At 38.4% G+C, this 17,364-nt stretch overlaps 1 protein-coding gene across 8 annotated transcripts in view; it reads left to right on the plus strand.

Moving 5' to 3' along the window:
* Window positions 1–219: 219 nt before the first annotated feature.
* LOC18438958 (uncharacterized) overlaps window positions 220–17,364 on the plus strand; it is a 40,292-nt gene continuing 23,147 nt past the window's right edge. Inside the window, exons 1-7 of one of the 8 annotated variants that reach the window (XM_011626875.3) lie at window positions 220–676; window positions 3,323–3,469; window positions 7,669–7,767; window positions 10,531–10,722; window positions 10,933–11,052; window positions 12,048–12,119; window positions 13,433–13,696. In XM_011626875.3, coding sequence (XP_011625177.1) covers window positions 449–676; window positions 3,323–3,469; window positions 7,669–7,767; window positions 10,531–10,722; window positions 10,933–11,052; window positions 12,048–12,119; window positions 13,433–13,480 — 906 coding nt within the window. In that variant the 5' untranslated portion in view covers window positions 220–448 and the 3' untranslated portion in view covers window positions 13,481–13,696. Of the gene's footprint in view, window positions 677–3,322; window positions 3,470–6,209; window positions 6,329–6,411; window positions 7,768–10,530; window positions 10,723–10,932; window positions 11,053–12,047; window positions 12,120–12,676; window positions 13,242–13,432; window positions 13,697–17,364 lie in introns of those variants that run through there. The other 7 variants (XM_006849132.4, XM_088846539.1, XM_011626874.3 and 4 more) reach the window with 7 other exon arrangements.

Here is a 17,364-nt window from a genome sequence, read left to right on the forward strand (position 1 = left end):
ATGACGTACCTTATTTGAAAGGCAAATGGTCTTATGGGTATAAATTGTAAACAATCCCGATATGATTGAAGAGGCAGCGGGTGAACCCTCGGTTGTACCAAGTACGATACGCCACTTGTGTATAGTGTACTTCCAATAAACAACACCTAAATTCCTCCATTTCCGATTTCCCGCTGATTTCCTGTCTAATTATACTGAAAAAATGGAACCATCATAGTGTTTCATACGACCTCAACTTTTCTCTTTCACTTGAGATGCCATGCCCAGTAAAACCCTAAACCTCCATGATAGTACCAGAGCAAAGCTTCCATTTGGAGTTCCAGGACGCTACGTTTCGTCAGTGGTACACATCATGAATGGAGGGTAGAATCGTCATTTTGCAAAGATTAGGGATGGCTTGGTCATTGGCCCTATAAATTAGGGTTTAAGGCTCTGGTTCGGTTAAACCATGATTGCACTGAGGACCTGGAGCAAGCTATTAGTGAAACCAGCGTCCTTTGCTCCCATGGCTGCTTCTCTTAACAAACTGCCATATTCTGTGGCTTCTGGTTTTTCTAAGAAACGGGTAGGCACCCATAATGGAAGTTTTCACTGTGATGAAGCCCTTGGCTGCTTCATGATTCGCCTCACAGATAAATTTGCAGATGCTGAAGTTGTTAGGTCCAGAGATCATCAGGTACTTGCTTCTCTGTAAAACATGAGCCTTTTTTTCTCTTGATTTTTTGAAATATTTATTACTATTTTTAATCACGTATCTTGAAATGCGAGTAATGGAAGAGTTGCCTGTTCTGTTTTTCTATTATTTATTTTTGTCTATGGAATGTCCTTTTTATATGAAATTGAGGAGTATTAGTTTTTATCTTTTGGAGTAATGAGGTTAGGAATTAGTATCTTGCAATGTTTTGTGTTTTTTATGTGCTTTTTCTAGATTAGTTACTGTATGGAGTTTATTTTTCCATATCTGATATTTTTGTTGAGTTCTTAAGAGTTTTATTGTTTTCTTCCTGCGGCTTTTAGCTGATCAAATAAAAATTAGCTACAATTTAAAAGCACGGATTAAAAACTAGGCTTAGTCTCAGGGCTCGGTCCTGCAACTCCTGCCCAAGCTGAGTTACTCTGCGAGTCTGAGTCGGCCCGTCCGACTTTGTTAAAAATAAAGAAAAATAGCAAAAAGGAAAGCATGCTATACACAACATTGAAAGTCCAAAATGAGTTGTAGCTGGGAACATTTAAGAAAAATCCTGAAAAGGGAAAACATAAGATTAGGGTGTATGTTAAGAAAAACTCACAAATCATCATGAAAAACATCAAAATGGCATAAAATATTTATCCATTAATTCTACAAAAAATAAAATATAATTTTTACGATTTCTTATTTTACCCGAGTGCTCAGCTCAGCAAGGGGTTGAGTCCGAGTGGACTGGTCTGAGTTTTTCAAACATTGTTTGAAACAGATGATGGGCGTTTTAAAAAATTGCCCATATTTGAGTAATAGTGTAATTGGGTTTTTTTAGAGCATAAAATGTGTGAAATTTACAGGTTTTTAATATGTATTTCCTTTCTTATTGTACCCTCATCTCTGATGAATTAAATCCTTTGAGTCACTTAGAATGTTCTTAGGCTATTCTTTTTGCAAACATTGAAAGGCATTTTTGTGCCAGTCCTCATATAAGTTTTAGAGCTTGCATTCTATGTAGTATACCTTGATATTGATGCTTGATGCGGCCATATGCGTTGGGGGTGCCGATGTGGCAATGCGGTCTGGATGTGGGTGCATCGCTGCGATGCGGTCAATAAATATAAAAAATTCTCAAAAATCTAAAAAAATAGGTTAATGCATAGGAAAAAATATGGAGGTGATATATGTGATAGTAGGTATTTAGTTTATTCATTAACTCCAAAAGTGTCAGTTGTCGGAGACGGAGATTCTGTATCCACTGTCTGATAGAAACTAGCTTCATAAAACATTCAACAACCAGCAACCATAAGCGTAAATCTGCAATCACAAACTACTACAAAGTAAAAGTCTATGAAGATTAAAGACTTTAAAAGTCAACCTCAGGAAGAGTTAATACAAATTATACAATCATAATCATTTCTCAAGTCTTGAGAGTGAGATTCTAACTTTCAATTTTGCAAATCCTAATTAGAGAAGTTATCTTGAAGCAAGTATCGATTTCTTCACGATCCTTGAAACCCTCGATTTGTTGTCACAAGTTCGTCTAAACTTCCTCAAAGAACACCCAAAAGATACAAATCAACAACCAATGCACAAATCGAAGAACTTCACAAAAAAAAATTTCTGTCAAATTTTTTTTTTTTGATTCAATCGATCCAAGAAAAGCCACAGATGTGGCTGAAAAATGATGTTTGGGGGGTTTAATACCCCCAAACCCTTTCCCCCCATTTACAGGGGTCAAAAAGACCTTAATACCCCTACATGAGGGGTTCATTTTCGAAAAACATGGTGGACTGCATATGCGGAATGATGCACCCTATGCGGGATGCATCGCATATCGTACACATCTCTCCAAACTGCATATGGGGCCATCTGTGATGCGTTGGGCAGCATAACGGCTGATGCGGCCGCCTTTTAAAACACTGTTTTTTCAAACATTGTTTGAAACAGATGATGGGCGTTTTGAAAAATTACCCATATCTGAGTAATAGTGTAACTAGGTTTTTTTAGAGCATAAAATGTGTGAAATTTGCAGGTTTTCAATATGTATTTCCTTTCTTAATACCCTCTATGAATTGTTTGTTACTCATCTCTGTTGAATTAAATCCTTTGAGTCACTTAGAATGTTCTTAGGGTATTCTTTTTGCAAACATTGAAAGGCATTTTTGCGCCAGTCCTCATCTAAGGTTTAGAGCTTGAATTGTATACAGTACACCTTGATATTGATGCTTGATTGAACGACTTTGCTCTGTGTGAACTCAAACACCTATATAGACTTATTGATAGCTTTCTTGCTTGTTCACTATTGTCTCTAAGCAGCCTTACTTAGGATTCATTGCCTCCGGTCATATGCCTCATGGGTATTTGGCTCATTGTCACCTTATGTCTATCCTTTCTTTAACCATATTTTGGTTTGTAGAAATGGATGGGTTGAGTTAATATACTAGAAAAAGATGGAAAAAACACTCTTTTAAGAACACTTTTCTTTGCTACAATATGTTCACGAAATTCAATGTGGTACTGTTGTTGTTGTTTTTAATCTCCCATGATAATCCGTTGAAAGTTGTTTGTTTGGTGGGTCTTCCAACTCTTCAATCTTTTTTTCTTCAAAGAGTGTCTGTAATATTTCTTCATATTTGATAGGTGTTGGATGCACTGGATGTTGTTCTTGATGTTGGGGGTGTGTATGATCCCAGCCGAGATCGTTACGATCATCATCAGAAAGGTTTCAATGAAGTTCTTGGCCATGGGTTTACCACCAAACTCAGTAGCGCTGGGCTCGTCTACAAGGTTGATTTGCACTTCTAACTAATTTTGGTAATATGGTTAAAATGATTGCCTGTTCCTTGATATATGTAATTGCACAAGATATAAAAAAAGGCAAAGAAAAATGATTGCACATAACGCATAACAACCTCAGACTGCTCTGTTTGAGAAATTGAAATGCTGATTAGTTGGACTCTAAGGTCTTATATGATACAGATTGAGATCATGGTTTAGAATGTCCTCACCCATCAATATAACATAGAACTTTGTGTCTCAAGCTGTCCTCTTAAATCCCAAGGTGCAAATACACTACTCTTCGTGCCATGACGTTGGCACCCTTGTCCTTCTTTGTGTGATTCTAATCACAAAACTAGCCTTATAAACAATGTTCCAAAAAGCGGACCGCCCAGCTCTTGGGCGGCCGCCTAGGCGGATCTGGGGGCTTGGGCGCATCGCCCAGGCCTAGGCACCCTAAAAAAGCAGTGGTCCTTGGGCGCCCAGGAAACCGCTGAGCGGCCACCTAGGGACTGCGTCCCACCTAGAGGCAAAAAACGGTTTCGTGAGGGGCATTTTTAGTCCTTTTTTTTAATACTAAAGGGTCAAAAATGGGGGTTTTAGGTCCATTTGAAACCTAAAACTTATTGGAGCCCATTTTAGAGAGAGAAAGCCCCCAAAAAACTAGTTTTTTGGTGATTTTTTAGGATCGAAGGGTTTCTTAAAGTTATGAGAAATTGATCAAAACATCACCCATTGATATTAGATTTAATTTTGGATGTTTTATAAATCTATTAGGGGGGTTTTAGAAGATTGTGAGTCCTTAGAAGCATCTCTCAGGTGGAAGAGATTGAGCAATCAAATTCAAAGTAAGTGATTATTTTTATTACTTGTATAAATTGCATTATTTTAAGATGTCTTCTTCGGGATCTAATAGGAGTGGTGATCCCGGTTGGAAATATGGCTACAACTCAGATCCTAATGTTTGTGAGAAGGATACAAAAGGGGGCATAACCCGGTTCAAGAAAATCTTGCCGGTATCAGGGGGGATGTTGCCCCATGTAAAAAAACTTCTGATGCTGTTGAAGGGGAAATAGCCAATTTTTTGAATGTGGTAAAAATGAAAAAAGATGTGAGATTTGGCTCCATAGCAAAGATTAGGTCTGGGGTTCGGGTTAATTATGATGATGATGATAGTGATGAGGATGGGATTGGGGAGGGATATCAAGAGGTAGAAGTAGAGCAATCCATTATTAGGGGAAAGGGAAAGGGAGTTGTAATTGCTTCTGGTTCTGATTTTGGGAGTAAGAAGCCTCGGGTTAGAGGCCCTATGGATAGTTTTTTGTCTCGGCCTGACCTTGAAGTTGCAGTAGAGAAAACAAAGAAGCAAACCACCATTGAAAATAGAATGAAGAAGGAATAGAGAGATATAGAACTGCTTATTATCATGTTACATTGTTTTATGAGGCGGTCATTTCTTTCAATGTCGCTTGCTTAAGCAGTTTCTATGCCGCGGTAGAGGCAATTGGCCAAATTGGGTCTGGGATGAAACCCCCAACCCATATGAGCTTTTAGAGCCTCCTTTGAAAAAGGCGGTGAGTGTCACGAAGGAAGCTGTAGAAGTTAAGAAGGATGCATGGGCTCAGTATGAGGTTTCTAGTATGACTGATGCTTGAAGTGATAGGAAGAAAAGAAGTCAGATGAATTTGCTTGTGAATTATCATTTAGGGATTGTTTTTTTGAGGTCTATTAATGCCTCTAATCATATCCATGATGCCGCATGCCCATTACATATTCCAAGTTTTAGAGAAGGGAATCAAGGAGGTTGGGGAGCATCATGTTGTATAGGTTGTCACAGAAAATGTTGCTGCGAATGTTGCTGCAGCTAATTTATTGCGCATAGCTTATCCTAGATTCTTTTGGACACCATGTGTAGCACATTGTATAGACTTTATGCTTGAGGCTCTTGGCGGTTTAACCGAGATATCAGGTGCAGTGAAGAAGGCAAAGTCAGTTACAAATGTCATTTATGGCTACCATCTCACCCTCAGCATGATGTGTAGATTTACAAAGAAGAAAGAGATTGTGAGGCCTGAGGACACGAGATTTGCGACCTGGTTCTTATGCGTAGACAACATATATTCGAGGAGAGTGTAGTTGAGGCAGATATTTACCTCGGATGATTGGAGAGCATGCAAGTGGTCCAAGGATCAGGTTGGGAAGAAGGTGAGAGATATTATCCTTTCTAAATCTTTTTGGGGAGGGGTGAAGGGCGCTCTTAAAGTATTTTTTCCTCTTGTCAAAGTCCTTTGCATGGTTGATAGCTATAAGCCTTCTATGGGCTATATATATGAGGCTATGGAGAAATGCAAAAGAGAGATAGCCCAAAATTTTGATAATAATTGAGAATTGCTACAAGCCTATTTGGGAGATTATTGATGAGAAGTGGGATAGGCAGCTACATCAGCCATTGCATGCAACTGGTTATTATTTGAATTCAACTTTTTTTTATGTTGACAAGGATATACACACAAATGACTGGATTTAATAAGTGTGTAGATGTGCTTGATATCGAGGATATTATATGCGCTGATGAGCTGATAAATTACAAGTGCTCATTAAAGTCTTTTGGGAGTCCAATGGCGATGAGGCAAATGACCAAAATTGATCTAGGTAGTAATAATATTCTTAGGTTCATTAAGTTCAAGTAATCAAGTTTCATTTTTATAATTCTATTGTTTATTTATGATTTTATTCTATATCTTTGCAGCCAATTGGTGGAGCCGACATGGTTGTAGTTCTCGAAATTTACAAAAGTTGGCCATTCGGATCTTAAACCTAACCACTTTCTCATCCGGTTGTGAGCGCAACTGGAGTATTTTTGAAAGGGTAAGGCCATAAGGGTAATTTGTATAATTGCATTAATAATACATGAACCATAGATTTTAATTAGTTTCATTTGATTTTGTTAGATTCATACAAAGAGAAGGAACAGACTTGAATAAAAGAGACTCAGTGACCTAGTTTATGTCAAGTATAATCGATTCTTGAAGGACATGCTTGCTAAGAGAGATAAGAGCAAATCAAAAAATATGGACAATGCTATGGAGTGGTTAGTTGATGATGATGAGGTCGAGGGGCATGAATGATTGACATGGGACATGATCATGGATGCTTCAGGGACATCAACTGACCCTCCTAGGGCCACTAGATCTTCTGCACAAAGAATGAGGGTGGAGGAGGAAGAAGAGGCAGATTCAGCAAAGACAGAGGAGGACAACCAATATGTTGGGGAGGGTGACGACTCCGATGAATATGATGCCAATGCAGCTGACGCTAATTTTTCTGATGATGAATGTTGAATAATTATTAAACTTTGAACTTTGATTGAACTATGAATGCTAAATTTTAAGTTTTAATTGGATATGGATTATGGACCGACTTATGGTTATGCTTAAGGAGTGTGTACTAATGTGTATTATACTTTTAATTCTGATGTGCCTTAAATACCTAATTCTTATGTTTTATACAATATATAATTGTAGAATCCTTTTTGGATTCAACTGGGCCGCCCAGGTTCTTGGCCCCCCCGCTTGGGTGCCCGCCTAGGCGTTGGGCGGCCTGGACACCCCAGGCCACCTAGGAACCGCCTAGCACTTTTTGAAACTATGCTTATAAATTATTATATTGTGGAGTCATCTACACTTCAGATCAGAGGCGATTCCATTCTAATCCTTGTTATACTTCTCTACCATTGCTCTGAATTTTGAGAGTGAGTGTGAGAATATAGGGGAAAAGAGAGGTTTCCACTATTATTTGTCTATGAATCACATAAGGATCTTCACAGTGGGAATAGGTATTGCACCTTGACACAAGTTTCTAACAACAAAGCTTGGAAGATCTCCATTTTCCTCCATCTTCATACTGTCCTCTTGATGCTTTACATGGTACTCTCATCCTCTTTATTGTCTCTGAAAGATATGTTATTCCCATCCAAGTCAAAAGAGGATGGATATACCTCAGAAAATGGACAAACAGTTTCCATTAAACACCCAATCCAGACACTGTCCCCATCAAAATTCAAAACCATATGTAGATAAAGTTATTGGTCTTCAAGGAATTTCTTTTTCTGTGATAAGCCCTCTTATTACTGTTTATTAATATTGATGTTTTGTCATTTCTATCTCATATAAATTGGTTTTCATGTATCTCATATGTTCCTTCCCCAGCATTATGGAATGGAGATTATTGCAAAGGAGCTTCAGCTGGAGGAGGGACACCCTGATGTACAACGGCTGTTTTTGGCTATATATAAAAGCTTTATGGAGGTAGCTAGTTCTTTTCTTTTCTAAATTTTGTGAAGGTAACTGATTTATGATAGTTGATACTTTAGTCAAATGGTGTTATACCTCTAGAGTAATTTTTTTTTAAAAACAAAAATGGGAAAGTATGTGTTTTAAGCATTGGTTATTATAAAGAAAGGGGCTTGGAGAGCTGTGTAATTTACTGTACTCCTCATCCTTGATTTCAGTTTCTTTTATGTTGAAAATAAAATGAACTAAAGATCCGAGGGGGCTATATATTATTTATCGGATAATCAGTACACTTCCTATGCATTAAGTTGCTGGATGCAGCTGGAAAGGATTTATAATGGTGATCATTCTACTGTACTCTGCTGGCCTTCTTGATGACCCACTGTTACAAGTTTATGGAGATGCTGTGCTTGTTAATACCATGCCATAGAGCAGAACACCTTTGTTCTGTGCATTATGCGTACGGTTGTAGTTAGAAGAGTCGGAGGCACTATAGGTTAATTAGCATGCAGTTGGGAGGGGAAGGTGGATGATAAGAAAGTTACTCATGGGAGAGATGGATTTGGCAAGTTTCTAGTTGTAGGATATTGTTGATTTGGTAATTACAACTTCATGCTATATTGATGTCTGTTTTTTGGAGAAAAAGATTTTATTTATGTTACAATGCTGTTCTTGAATGCTAGCTAGAGATCGTAAATAAAGTTTGGAGGCAATGATTTGTTGATGATCTGATGAAGTTATTGGACTTCACTAGAGAAATGTTGACCAATAGCCTGGAAGGGAATTCTTTTAATTTTTCTCTTGGAGGTGCAAAGGGAAAAATGGGTGGGATGGAATCAAATATCAATCTTCGTGGCATGTTTTGGAGTCAACTCCCTTACTGTCATGCATGCAACTTCAAGAAACATGCACGGAAGATATGTCCATTATCTTGTCCTGTCGAGATATAAATTGTCTTGAATCAACCTCACGATTTTGACTCTTGTTGTGCAAGTGCCTTCCATACAAAATTATGACCTATAGTGAAAGACTGATCTTTTGATTTATGATCATTCCCTTCCATTTTCCTTGGACAAATATGTTGATTTAATCAAAACTTATCTCTAAGTCAAGGAAGCCGAATAAATTTAGATAAAATCAATGAGATGATTGCAGAGCGGTTGGAGAACCAAGTGTATACGGAACTAATAATGAATGTTTTGATAAACCTAGCCAAGTAGAACGTGCTCATCATGACCTAGGTACCGGGATTGCGATGGAATTAATCTGGGATCAGGATTGGGTAGCGGGATCGTGACAAATAGGAAGCACCCTATGGTAGGGATCACAGTCTATGCATCCCGAAATCTGGGGATCTTGATCCCAAGTGCAGGAGCTCGATGTAAACTTAATCCGGATCGACTGGTGTATTATACATGATCGAACTCCACTTGGTTAAAATCAAGGCCCTTGAGAGCACTACTACACTATGCTACACTGCTTTACAATATTATGCTGCTATGCTGACAATACTTTGCCATATACTATATTGTATTACTATACTATATGCTATTGTATTTAAATTTGTTATATGCAAGTGTAAAATGAGCTGACCCTAATAGTTCAAAAAGCTACTGATGTTGGCGATCACGAAGGTACAAATCTGGACATGGAGCTACTCGTGTTGATATCCCACTTTGTGAACGGACCGCTAGTTCACGCAATTCCGAAGAAGTTATCACGGACGAGCCACATGCAGGGAAACTTGCATGTGTGGTCTTGGCCGGGGTTTCCTTTGGTATCTAATAACCATGCTTTTGCTCGCCGCTGGCGCACCTCTCCCATGACAAGCGTCGTGCTGCTAGGCGAAGCGATTGAGTACTGCACCCTAGATGGCGAGAGTCCAGTGGCCGAAAGCACTTACTGTCTGCTCAGTCAACTCATCCAGGTTAATACGCGAGATGCTCCTAATCCCTCCAGATGGCTTGCTCAGTGCTTACGTACTTCGCTCGCTGGCTTCAACATGTAGAAGCTTCTTGGCAAAGCTTCAAACTAAGAGGCAACGCTTCCCGAGATAGCCCTCTAGGCCATAAGGCTCAAATGATGACGATGATAGACAGTATTATATTCTAAACCACACAGCTAGATTATACTATAGTACTATATACCACACGTCTATACTATACTAAATTGCTATATACTATAATTCTAGGGAATCTCAATCCCTGTAACTTAGGATCTCGATCCCTGATAGGAAAGATCGAAATTCAAAGTTTAAAAATCGCTGAGGAGCGAGATTATGGAGTGGAATTGACCCCTTGGTTGGAACCCAAAACTATGATCTTGACTTCAAAAGATCTTTCATATAAAGATGGAAACCTCGATTAAATCCCAAGAATAATTTATAAACCAATGCAAATTTTGAACCGTGAGGTTTCTTTTCTTTTCTTTTTTTGGGTTTATTGTTTAATCCATTCATCACTCGATTTGTATAGGTATTCCTTATAAAGATGTCTCCTGTTCCCTGGTTTTTCATGTAATAACTCCATGACACATGATAAGATGGTACTTGGCTGAAACTCTTTGGTTTGATTTCTTTTGTTACTTCTATCATCTTGTGCATAACCTCCAGCTATATAATTTCTTCCAATGAGAAGTTACTGTGTTGATTGACATGTATGAGTTCTTTGCAGAACTCACTGTCAACTTCTCAAAGCAGAAGGCATGTGATGGAATTGTTTTGAGGCCACTTTATGACTTTCATCTTGATTGTTATTTATTCGTGTGTGCTTCGTTCAGGCAATTGATGCCATCGACAATGGAATTAATCAATATGACACAGATCAGCCACCAAAATATGTAAACAACACACACTTGTCTTCACGAGTTGGCCGTTTAAATCTGGATTGGACAGATCCGGATCAATCGTCTCAGAAGGAAAATGAAGCCTTTCAACATGCAATGGAACTTGCCGGTGGTGAATTAATGGAGGTAAGTTTTCCTTGTGAAACTTTTACTTGCACAACAGAGTTATTCCCTGTTACATTCTCATGGTGACTTGTTTGATTGTAGAAGCATTGTATAAAACATATATTAAAGTTTTTAAATTATATAAACCCATATAATTGTTATAGATTTACAGTTTGGAGTGGAATGAGTTATAAGTGTGTGACCTAAATTAGAATGCTTTTTTCTTTCCAGAATGTTCGGTTCCATGCTAGGTCTTGGCTGCCTGCACGATCTATTGTTATGGATTGCTTAGCAGCAAGGCATGAGATTGATTCCAGTGGAGAAATTATGGTCTTGAAGAAATTCTGCCCTGTAAGTTGAGTAACCCTTTTTTTCGTAATAGAAATCTTCTTCATCCAACTGTGTTGATTCCAACTTTATTTCCTGTGATAGAATTTTTGTTTGTTTTATGAATATCTCTTGCAAGCATATGTAAAAAGAAACAGTGACATATTTCTTGTAGCATTCATGATTTACCATCTCTAGTTATCTTGTAGTTTAAAAATGGTCGCATCGTATCAGGTAATGAATTTAGGCTTCCCATTTCCTTGTCATATATGTGTTGTTTGAAATCTAGTAATTTTACACAACGGAGTTATTTCAGATGTGCATCCCCCAATTTGACAGATTTGCACTCACAGTCCAAAACCAGTATTAGTCCTTTTCATCTATATTTTTTGTGACTATTTTGGATCACTTTTTGCTTGTCACAAATCTTGAAAGCAACCCTGACACTTAATTTAGGTGTATTTAATTTATATTATCTACTATGTGTTTGGAAAGTTGTCGATCTTATGGAATCTCATACTCAATAATATTTCTGTGGTTCGGAGGACTGTTACTTCCAAGTATCATTTACATAAGAAAAAAGTTATATAAGGTTTACACCATAAAATGTAGAATTAAGGTGCACCTCTAAAATCTTTGGAGAAATGTTGTTTTGATGTTGAAAAAACATCTAATTGATCATCTCCACATTGAGATGTTTATATATAGAGAAAAAAGAGATTTCAAGTCCTAAGACTAGTACATCTTGTAATATATAATTTGGACCGTCCATTTTCAAGATTTTCATACATTTCTAGATCTGCTTGATTTGCACTATTTTTGAAGTTTATAATTTTATAATTAGAGATAAAAACAGTTTCTCATTCCATTCTAGATTCTCATTCCATTCTAAGAATATTTGACACCAAAATTGAGGGTGCACCTTACTTTGATTGTTTAAGGTTGCAACCTTATGCAAACACAGACCCTTTGCATAATTATCAGGAAGGGGGCTAACATTTTCCCCTTTTTTTCTGAAGTGGAAGCTTCATTTATTTGAACTCGAGGAGGAAATGAAGATTGAGCCTCCCATCAAATATGTTCTATATGAGGTAATCCTATCTCTCCCCTGAAACTAGAAACATTTGTTCTTTACTTCTCTCCAATATTCAGTGAAAAATGGATGCACCAGAATACTAAGTATGTCCTCTATATTTGCTGTTGCATGATAGAGAATCAAGCATTTAAAATTCGATTTCGCACTTTGAAATAAGTTATTAATGCATCACTTATGTTACCTAGAAAAAAAAATGTTGGCTTTCTAGAAAATGTGTTGGCAGCCAATGTAAAAAAAAAAAAAGAAGGAAAATTTGTTGGCATTTGTCATTGAAAAGAAAGAAACAGAATTTGGCAATTCCTTGTTATGATATGTAAGCTACATATACAAATCTTTTCTTAGTTATCACATTTGATATTTTCGATCCCTGCTGTCTCTCTTTTCTTTTTTTGTGTGTGTGGAGAGAGGGAGGGAGGGACTGTTTTCTTTTCTTTTTTTGTGTGTGTGTTTTGTTTTTGGGGGAGGGAGAGAGAGACCTGGAAAAATGGATGGTAGGTGTAATCATATTCATATCTTTGTTGATTCTTATTTAACTTATTCTTAAAACTGAAGGACGAGAGAAGCAAGAAATGGAGAGTCCAGGCAGTTGCAATAGCTCCTGATAGATTTGAGAGCCGGAGGCCTCTTCCTTCCTCTTGGAGAGGTCTTAGAGATTCTGAACTCTCCAATGAATCTGGTATTTCTGGCTGTGTCTTTGTGCACATGAGTGGTTTCATTGGGGGCAATGACACTTACGAAGGTGCTCTTGCCATGGCAAAAGCTGCCTTGAGATTATGACCCTTAAAAAAGTGACTTGGGTTTAATGGATTCAGCAAATTAACTGAGGCTCTTCAATTTTGATGGCATTTATTGTATGATTACAGCTCCAATGTGATGACCTTGGTTTTTCATCACAAACGGGACAAATTGTTGTTATTCTAAAGGCCATCTCCTTCGAGGCTTTATCAGGATGTCGTTGGATTGCTTCTAGGAAAGTAATGGGGGTTCTATTTCCTTTCCTTTTATATTTTTTCTGCACTGATTAGTTATCTTACCCTTAGTTGCGACAGTTCTGTTTATGTAAGTACTTCAGCATTTTCATTATTATTTGGTTATAAAAGATAAAATTGCTTTTTAACTTTTGATGGTCTGACAGTGCTTTTTGCTCAACTTCAAGTCAAATTTTGGGCAAAAATGACTTTCACGTGCCTTTTTTGTATGACTATACTACAATAAACAAAGTTTCTTGGCCAATATAACCAGAATTATGTCTGCACTTTGATAACCACATGTATTGTTTATTTATTTATGGCTGGAGTTTTGGTGCAGTTGCAGTTGCATGTGGCTGCTGTCATTCACGCAATCTGTTTCTATTAGACAGTATATTATCAGCGCATCTTGCGCTATCCAATTTTATGGGACTGTGCACACCATGCTATCACAGCTGCATGGAAACATGTTTTTATTTATTTATTGAAGGGTAATGATGAAGTCCATGTTTGTGTGTTGCTGAAAACTTAGAGTGAAAACCTCTAAATAGAAACCATGTTGACAGACTTTTAGGAATTTACCATGTTGTCAAACTTTTAGGAATTTAGCTCTTCTATAGCTTTTATTTTCTTTAAAGCTCCCCTCATAATGTGAAGGGCCACTTTGGATTCCAACATATTGGGGTACTGGTGGAAACCATACCAAGTTTTGCAAGTGGGATGAAAATTGGCATTCTGTTTTTATCCCACTTACAGGCTATTCAAAGTTTGTCATTCTATACATAGTTAACTTTTAAAAGTGATCCGAATCGACTGACTCAACCACATCCTCCAATATCCAAAACACCTCTGAAACAATGCCAAAACATGTTTGCTACCTGCAATCCCAAAACATGTGAGCATCATAAGATCTCTCAGGCCTGGAGCAATGGGAACAAAAGGAAATGTCACCTGTAGTTTGCAAAAACTTAAAATGGGATGATCTATTCATATTACATTTGTAGAATAAAGCTTGGAAAATATTTAAGACATCGTGGAGGTTTCGGGATTCATTACTAGAACTCCAAGGATTGTACATCTCTTTCTTTTTGTTTTTTTTTGAGAATAAAAGATTGTGCACCTTTTCATCCAAGAAGAATGAGAAGGTTAAAACATCACAAGGTTCCCCTTAATGCATGGACTTACAAGGTGTTCTGCAAACGTACCAGGGTTGTGATTAGCTAATCAAGCTCAACTGGAGCCTTGTGGTAAGCTGATGAAGCTTGACTGGAAAACTATAGCCACAGAAAGCCTTGATGCAGTAAGATTCCAGATCATAGTACCACAGATTGAAGTACTGCGTGATCGGACCACCCGTAAAAATGTCACTATTTGCAGACAACATTAGGTTCTTCGTAACTAGTCACCACGTTGTGGTTTCCATTCCCATCAAGTGGTTTCCATTTCCATCAATAACACCACCACACTAACAACTTCAAAAAAGCTAATCTCTAATCTACTTGAAAAAATGGGTTGGGGCCTGTCTTCCCCACTGAATTACCCAAAAAAGAACATTGGGTTCTTCTTAACTGTTATAGAGACGAGGATAAAGGCAATGGAAGCTTCAGTCCTGCTGAGTGCAGACTTTCATTCTATTCTAAAAGAGCAGACTAAGGAGAGAGGCTAGAAGCAAAAAAATGAGGGCTAGGTTAGGGTGGGAAGCGGTAGGAACAGGGGAATCCAAAGAGCCGGCAAAGTCTCAAAATCTGGAGAAGACCACATGATGCTTCAGCTTAGTAAAATGCCTGGAGAAGTAGGCGTTCGTGGCAAAGAAAAAATAAGCTAGCAACTAAAATAGGGTTACCAAACTTCAAAATTATTTTTCCCAAAAAAATTGCTTCCAATCTGGAAACCGCCTACTATTCTTGAAGGAGCATATGTTGAAGTTTAGCATGAAGATACTGAGCTCTGAAGGGACCCCGAGCTGGACGTTTGAATCGATTTTGGCCCTAGTTTAAAAGGATAGCCATCCAGTTTTGGCTAAAATGGCATGTTATTGGGAATTGATCAATGCAACTATAGCATAAAAGTCTAGCAATGTAAGTTGGCATGGTGGTGGATTTTTTTGAAAAATAGTTGACTATGGAGTAGTCTTTATGACGAGGTTTTTTCTGCCGAAGTGGTAGGTTTCAATGTTCCCTAGCAAGATGTCCTGAGTTAGAGCTGGCCTGGTGCCAAGGGGTAATGTTTTGTTCTTTTATATAAAATAACATTTTTACATAGTGTACATAAAAGTATATGCAAAAAATTTTCATAATAAAGAGAGCATGTAGTAGGATTTGGAGCGAGTCTACTCTACCACAGTTATTTGGATTTAACTGATCAAAAAATGCACCACACTCAAGGCATCTTAGTATGCATAAAATATGATGATGTCATCCGACATGTATTGTCAATGTGTTGGGGCCGTGTTGTGAATTATCAACATATGTCTTAAGTGTTAACACGTATTGGCCACGACCTAGTGACAATATTAAAGTTATCATGTAACATTGACCCACATTCAACTGCTAAACTCTTTCTGGTTCCTGGCCCAAAAAATGACAACAGCCATGAGGTGATCCTCTACCCCATCCACCTGAGATTATTATTCCAGCCAAATGCTCCAAGACATAGCTAACAGCATGGTCTGCCATAGGATCAAAATGGATGAGGGGAAGGGGAAGGGGAAGGGGAAGGGGAAGGGGGAGGGGGGTGGGGGTGGTTAAAGAAACCCATGAATAATTGCTGGACTGTTAGGCCAGATCCTCAACCAGCCAAACTTCCTCAACAAGGAGGCCCAAATGTACGCAGAGGACCCAAATGTACGCAGAGGAAGAACGATGAATGTAAAGATAATCTTTGGACGACGACTCCATATATAACATACAATGCTTAGCCATGTGGATCCTCTTCACCAAAGTTGGCTTGGCAGACTATGTGGAGTCACACGAGCAGGACCAACCCATTGAAATCCTGAACTTTTGGTGGGACCGAGAAGAACCAGGCCTTAGAGACTAAGTTCTGGGGTTTGTTTACTTGGTTTGGTTTTTTGATGGTAAGGTTGAAGGCTGCAACTGAATAAAAACCTGAGGAGCCAGGGATCAAGACCATTTTGTAAAATCCTGTTCTGGGGATATTATGAGTCCATAAGAAGTCCAACAAGGATACGAGCTCCAGGATCTCTGGATCTGATAGGTTGGGATAAAACCAGTTGTCCTCCAATGACTTTTTTGAATGAGCCAAGATGATGTCTTGGATATTCGTCAACAAGAATAGATTTGGGTGGAATTACTGGGGAATGTCCTCTATCCAAAGGTCCTCCTATAGCTGGATTTCTTCCCCAGTTTTAGCCATAAAACAAATGTTAGAAATGAATGCTGCACATGATGAAACTAGCCCTTTCCCAAACCCTAGAGGTTGGTCCATAGCTGTTGGGACCGGAGTAGGACCGGGATTAGGAATTGGAGATCGTTAAATGAGTAGAAGATCCCTGTGGTTGGGATCCCTTTCCATGCAATGCATATGTTAGGAGTCTATATCCCTAAATATTAGGAATTGTGATCCCAACCTTTTTGGGACAGCAAAGATTTCGCAGTGGTATTGCCACCTACCTATATGGGAGATTTGGGCGATTATGGGCTGATCCATTGGCAAAGCCTCCTATAAGCAAAGCCTCCTATGAGCAAGCCCATAATTATGTTTTATGTTTTGACAACTTCCTCAACTGTTTACCAAGGGATACTCTGTTGTACTCCTTTAGTTCTCTAATGTCGAAATCCTCACTTCCTCCGGGGTTGACAAAAGACATTCATCTGTAATAGGTGGGACTTACGTTTGCCCACTGCACAAATGCTCAAGGTGGTTGGCAACCATGGATGATGGATGACATTGTGAACTGACATATGATAAAATGGGGGATATTAGAGATGCTTTGAGTAGTGTGATTCTGCCTCTAGAGGCAGAACGCTTCCTTTCCAAGCAGCAAGATACTGTTCAAAATGCTCCACTATCGAATCCCATTGGACTTATGGGGGCTGCCAATGCACAGGGAAAAGACCTAAGTGTTTGTTGGGTAAAGAGTTGATTCCACACCCCAACGTTTTGGCCAGCACCAAGATTGAACTATGACCCAGAGTACTTCAGTTTTTTCCATATTGATCTTGAACCCCATTGAGACATCAGACCATCTTAGATAAAACTAAATTTTGTACATTTATTGGGTGTTGGCATCGTAGAAAACCATCATATTGT

The sequence above is a fragment of the Amborella trichopoda genome, chromosome 9 (assembly GCF_054954075.1).
Source record: "Amborella trichopoda isolate Santa Cruz 75 chromosome 9, AtrichopodaSantaCruz75HAP2 v2.0, whole genome shotgun sequence".
Classification (NCBI taxonomy): domain Eukaryota; kingdom Viridiplantae; phylum Streptophyta; class Magnoliopsida; order Amborellales; family Amborellaceae; genus Amborella; species Amborella trichopoda.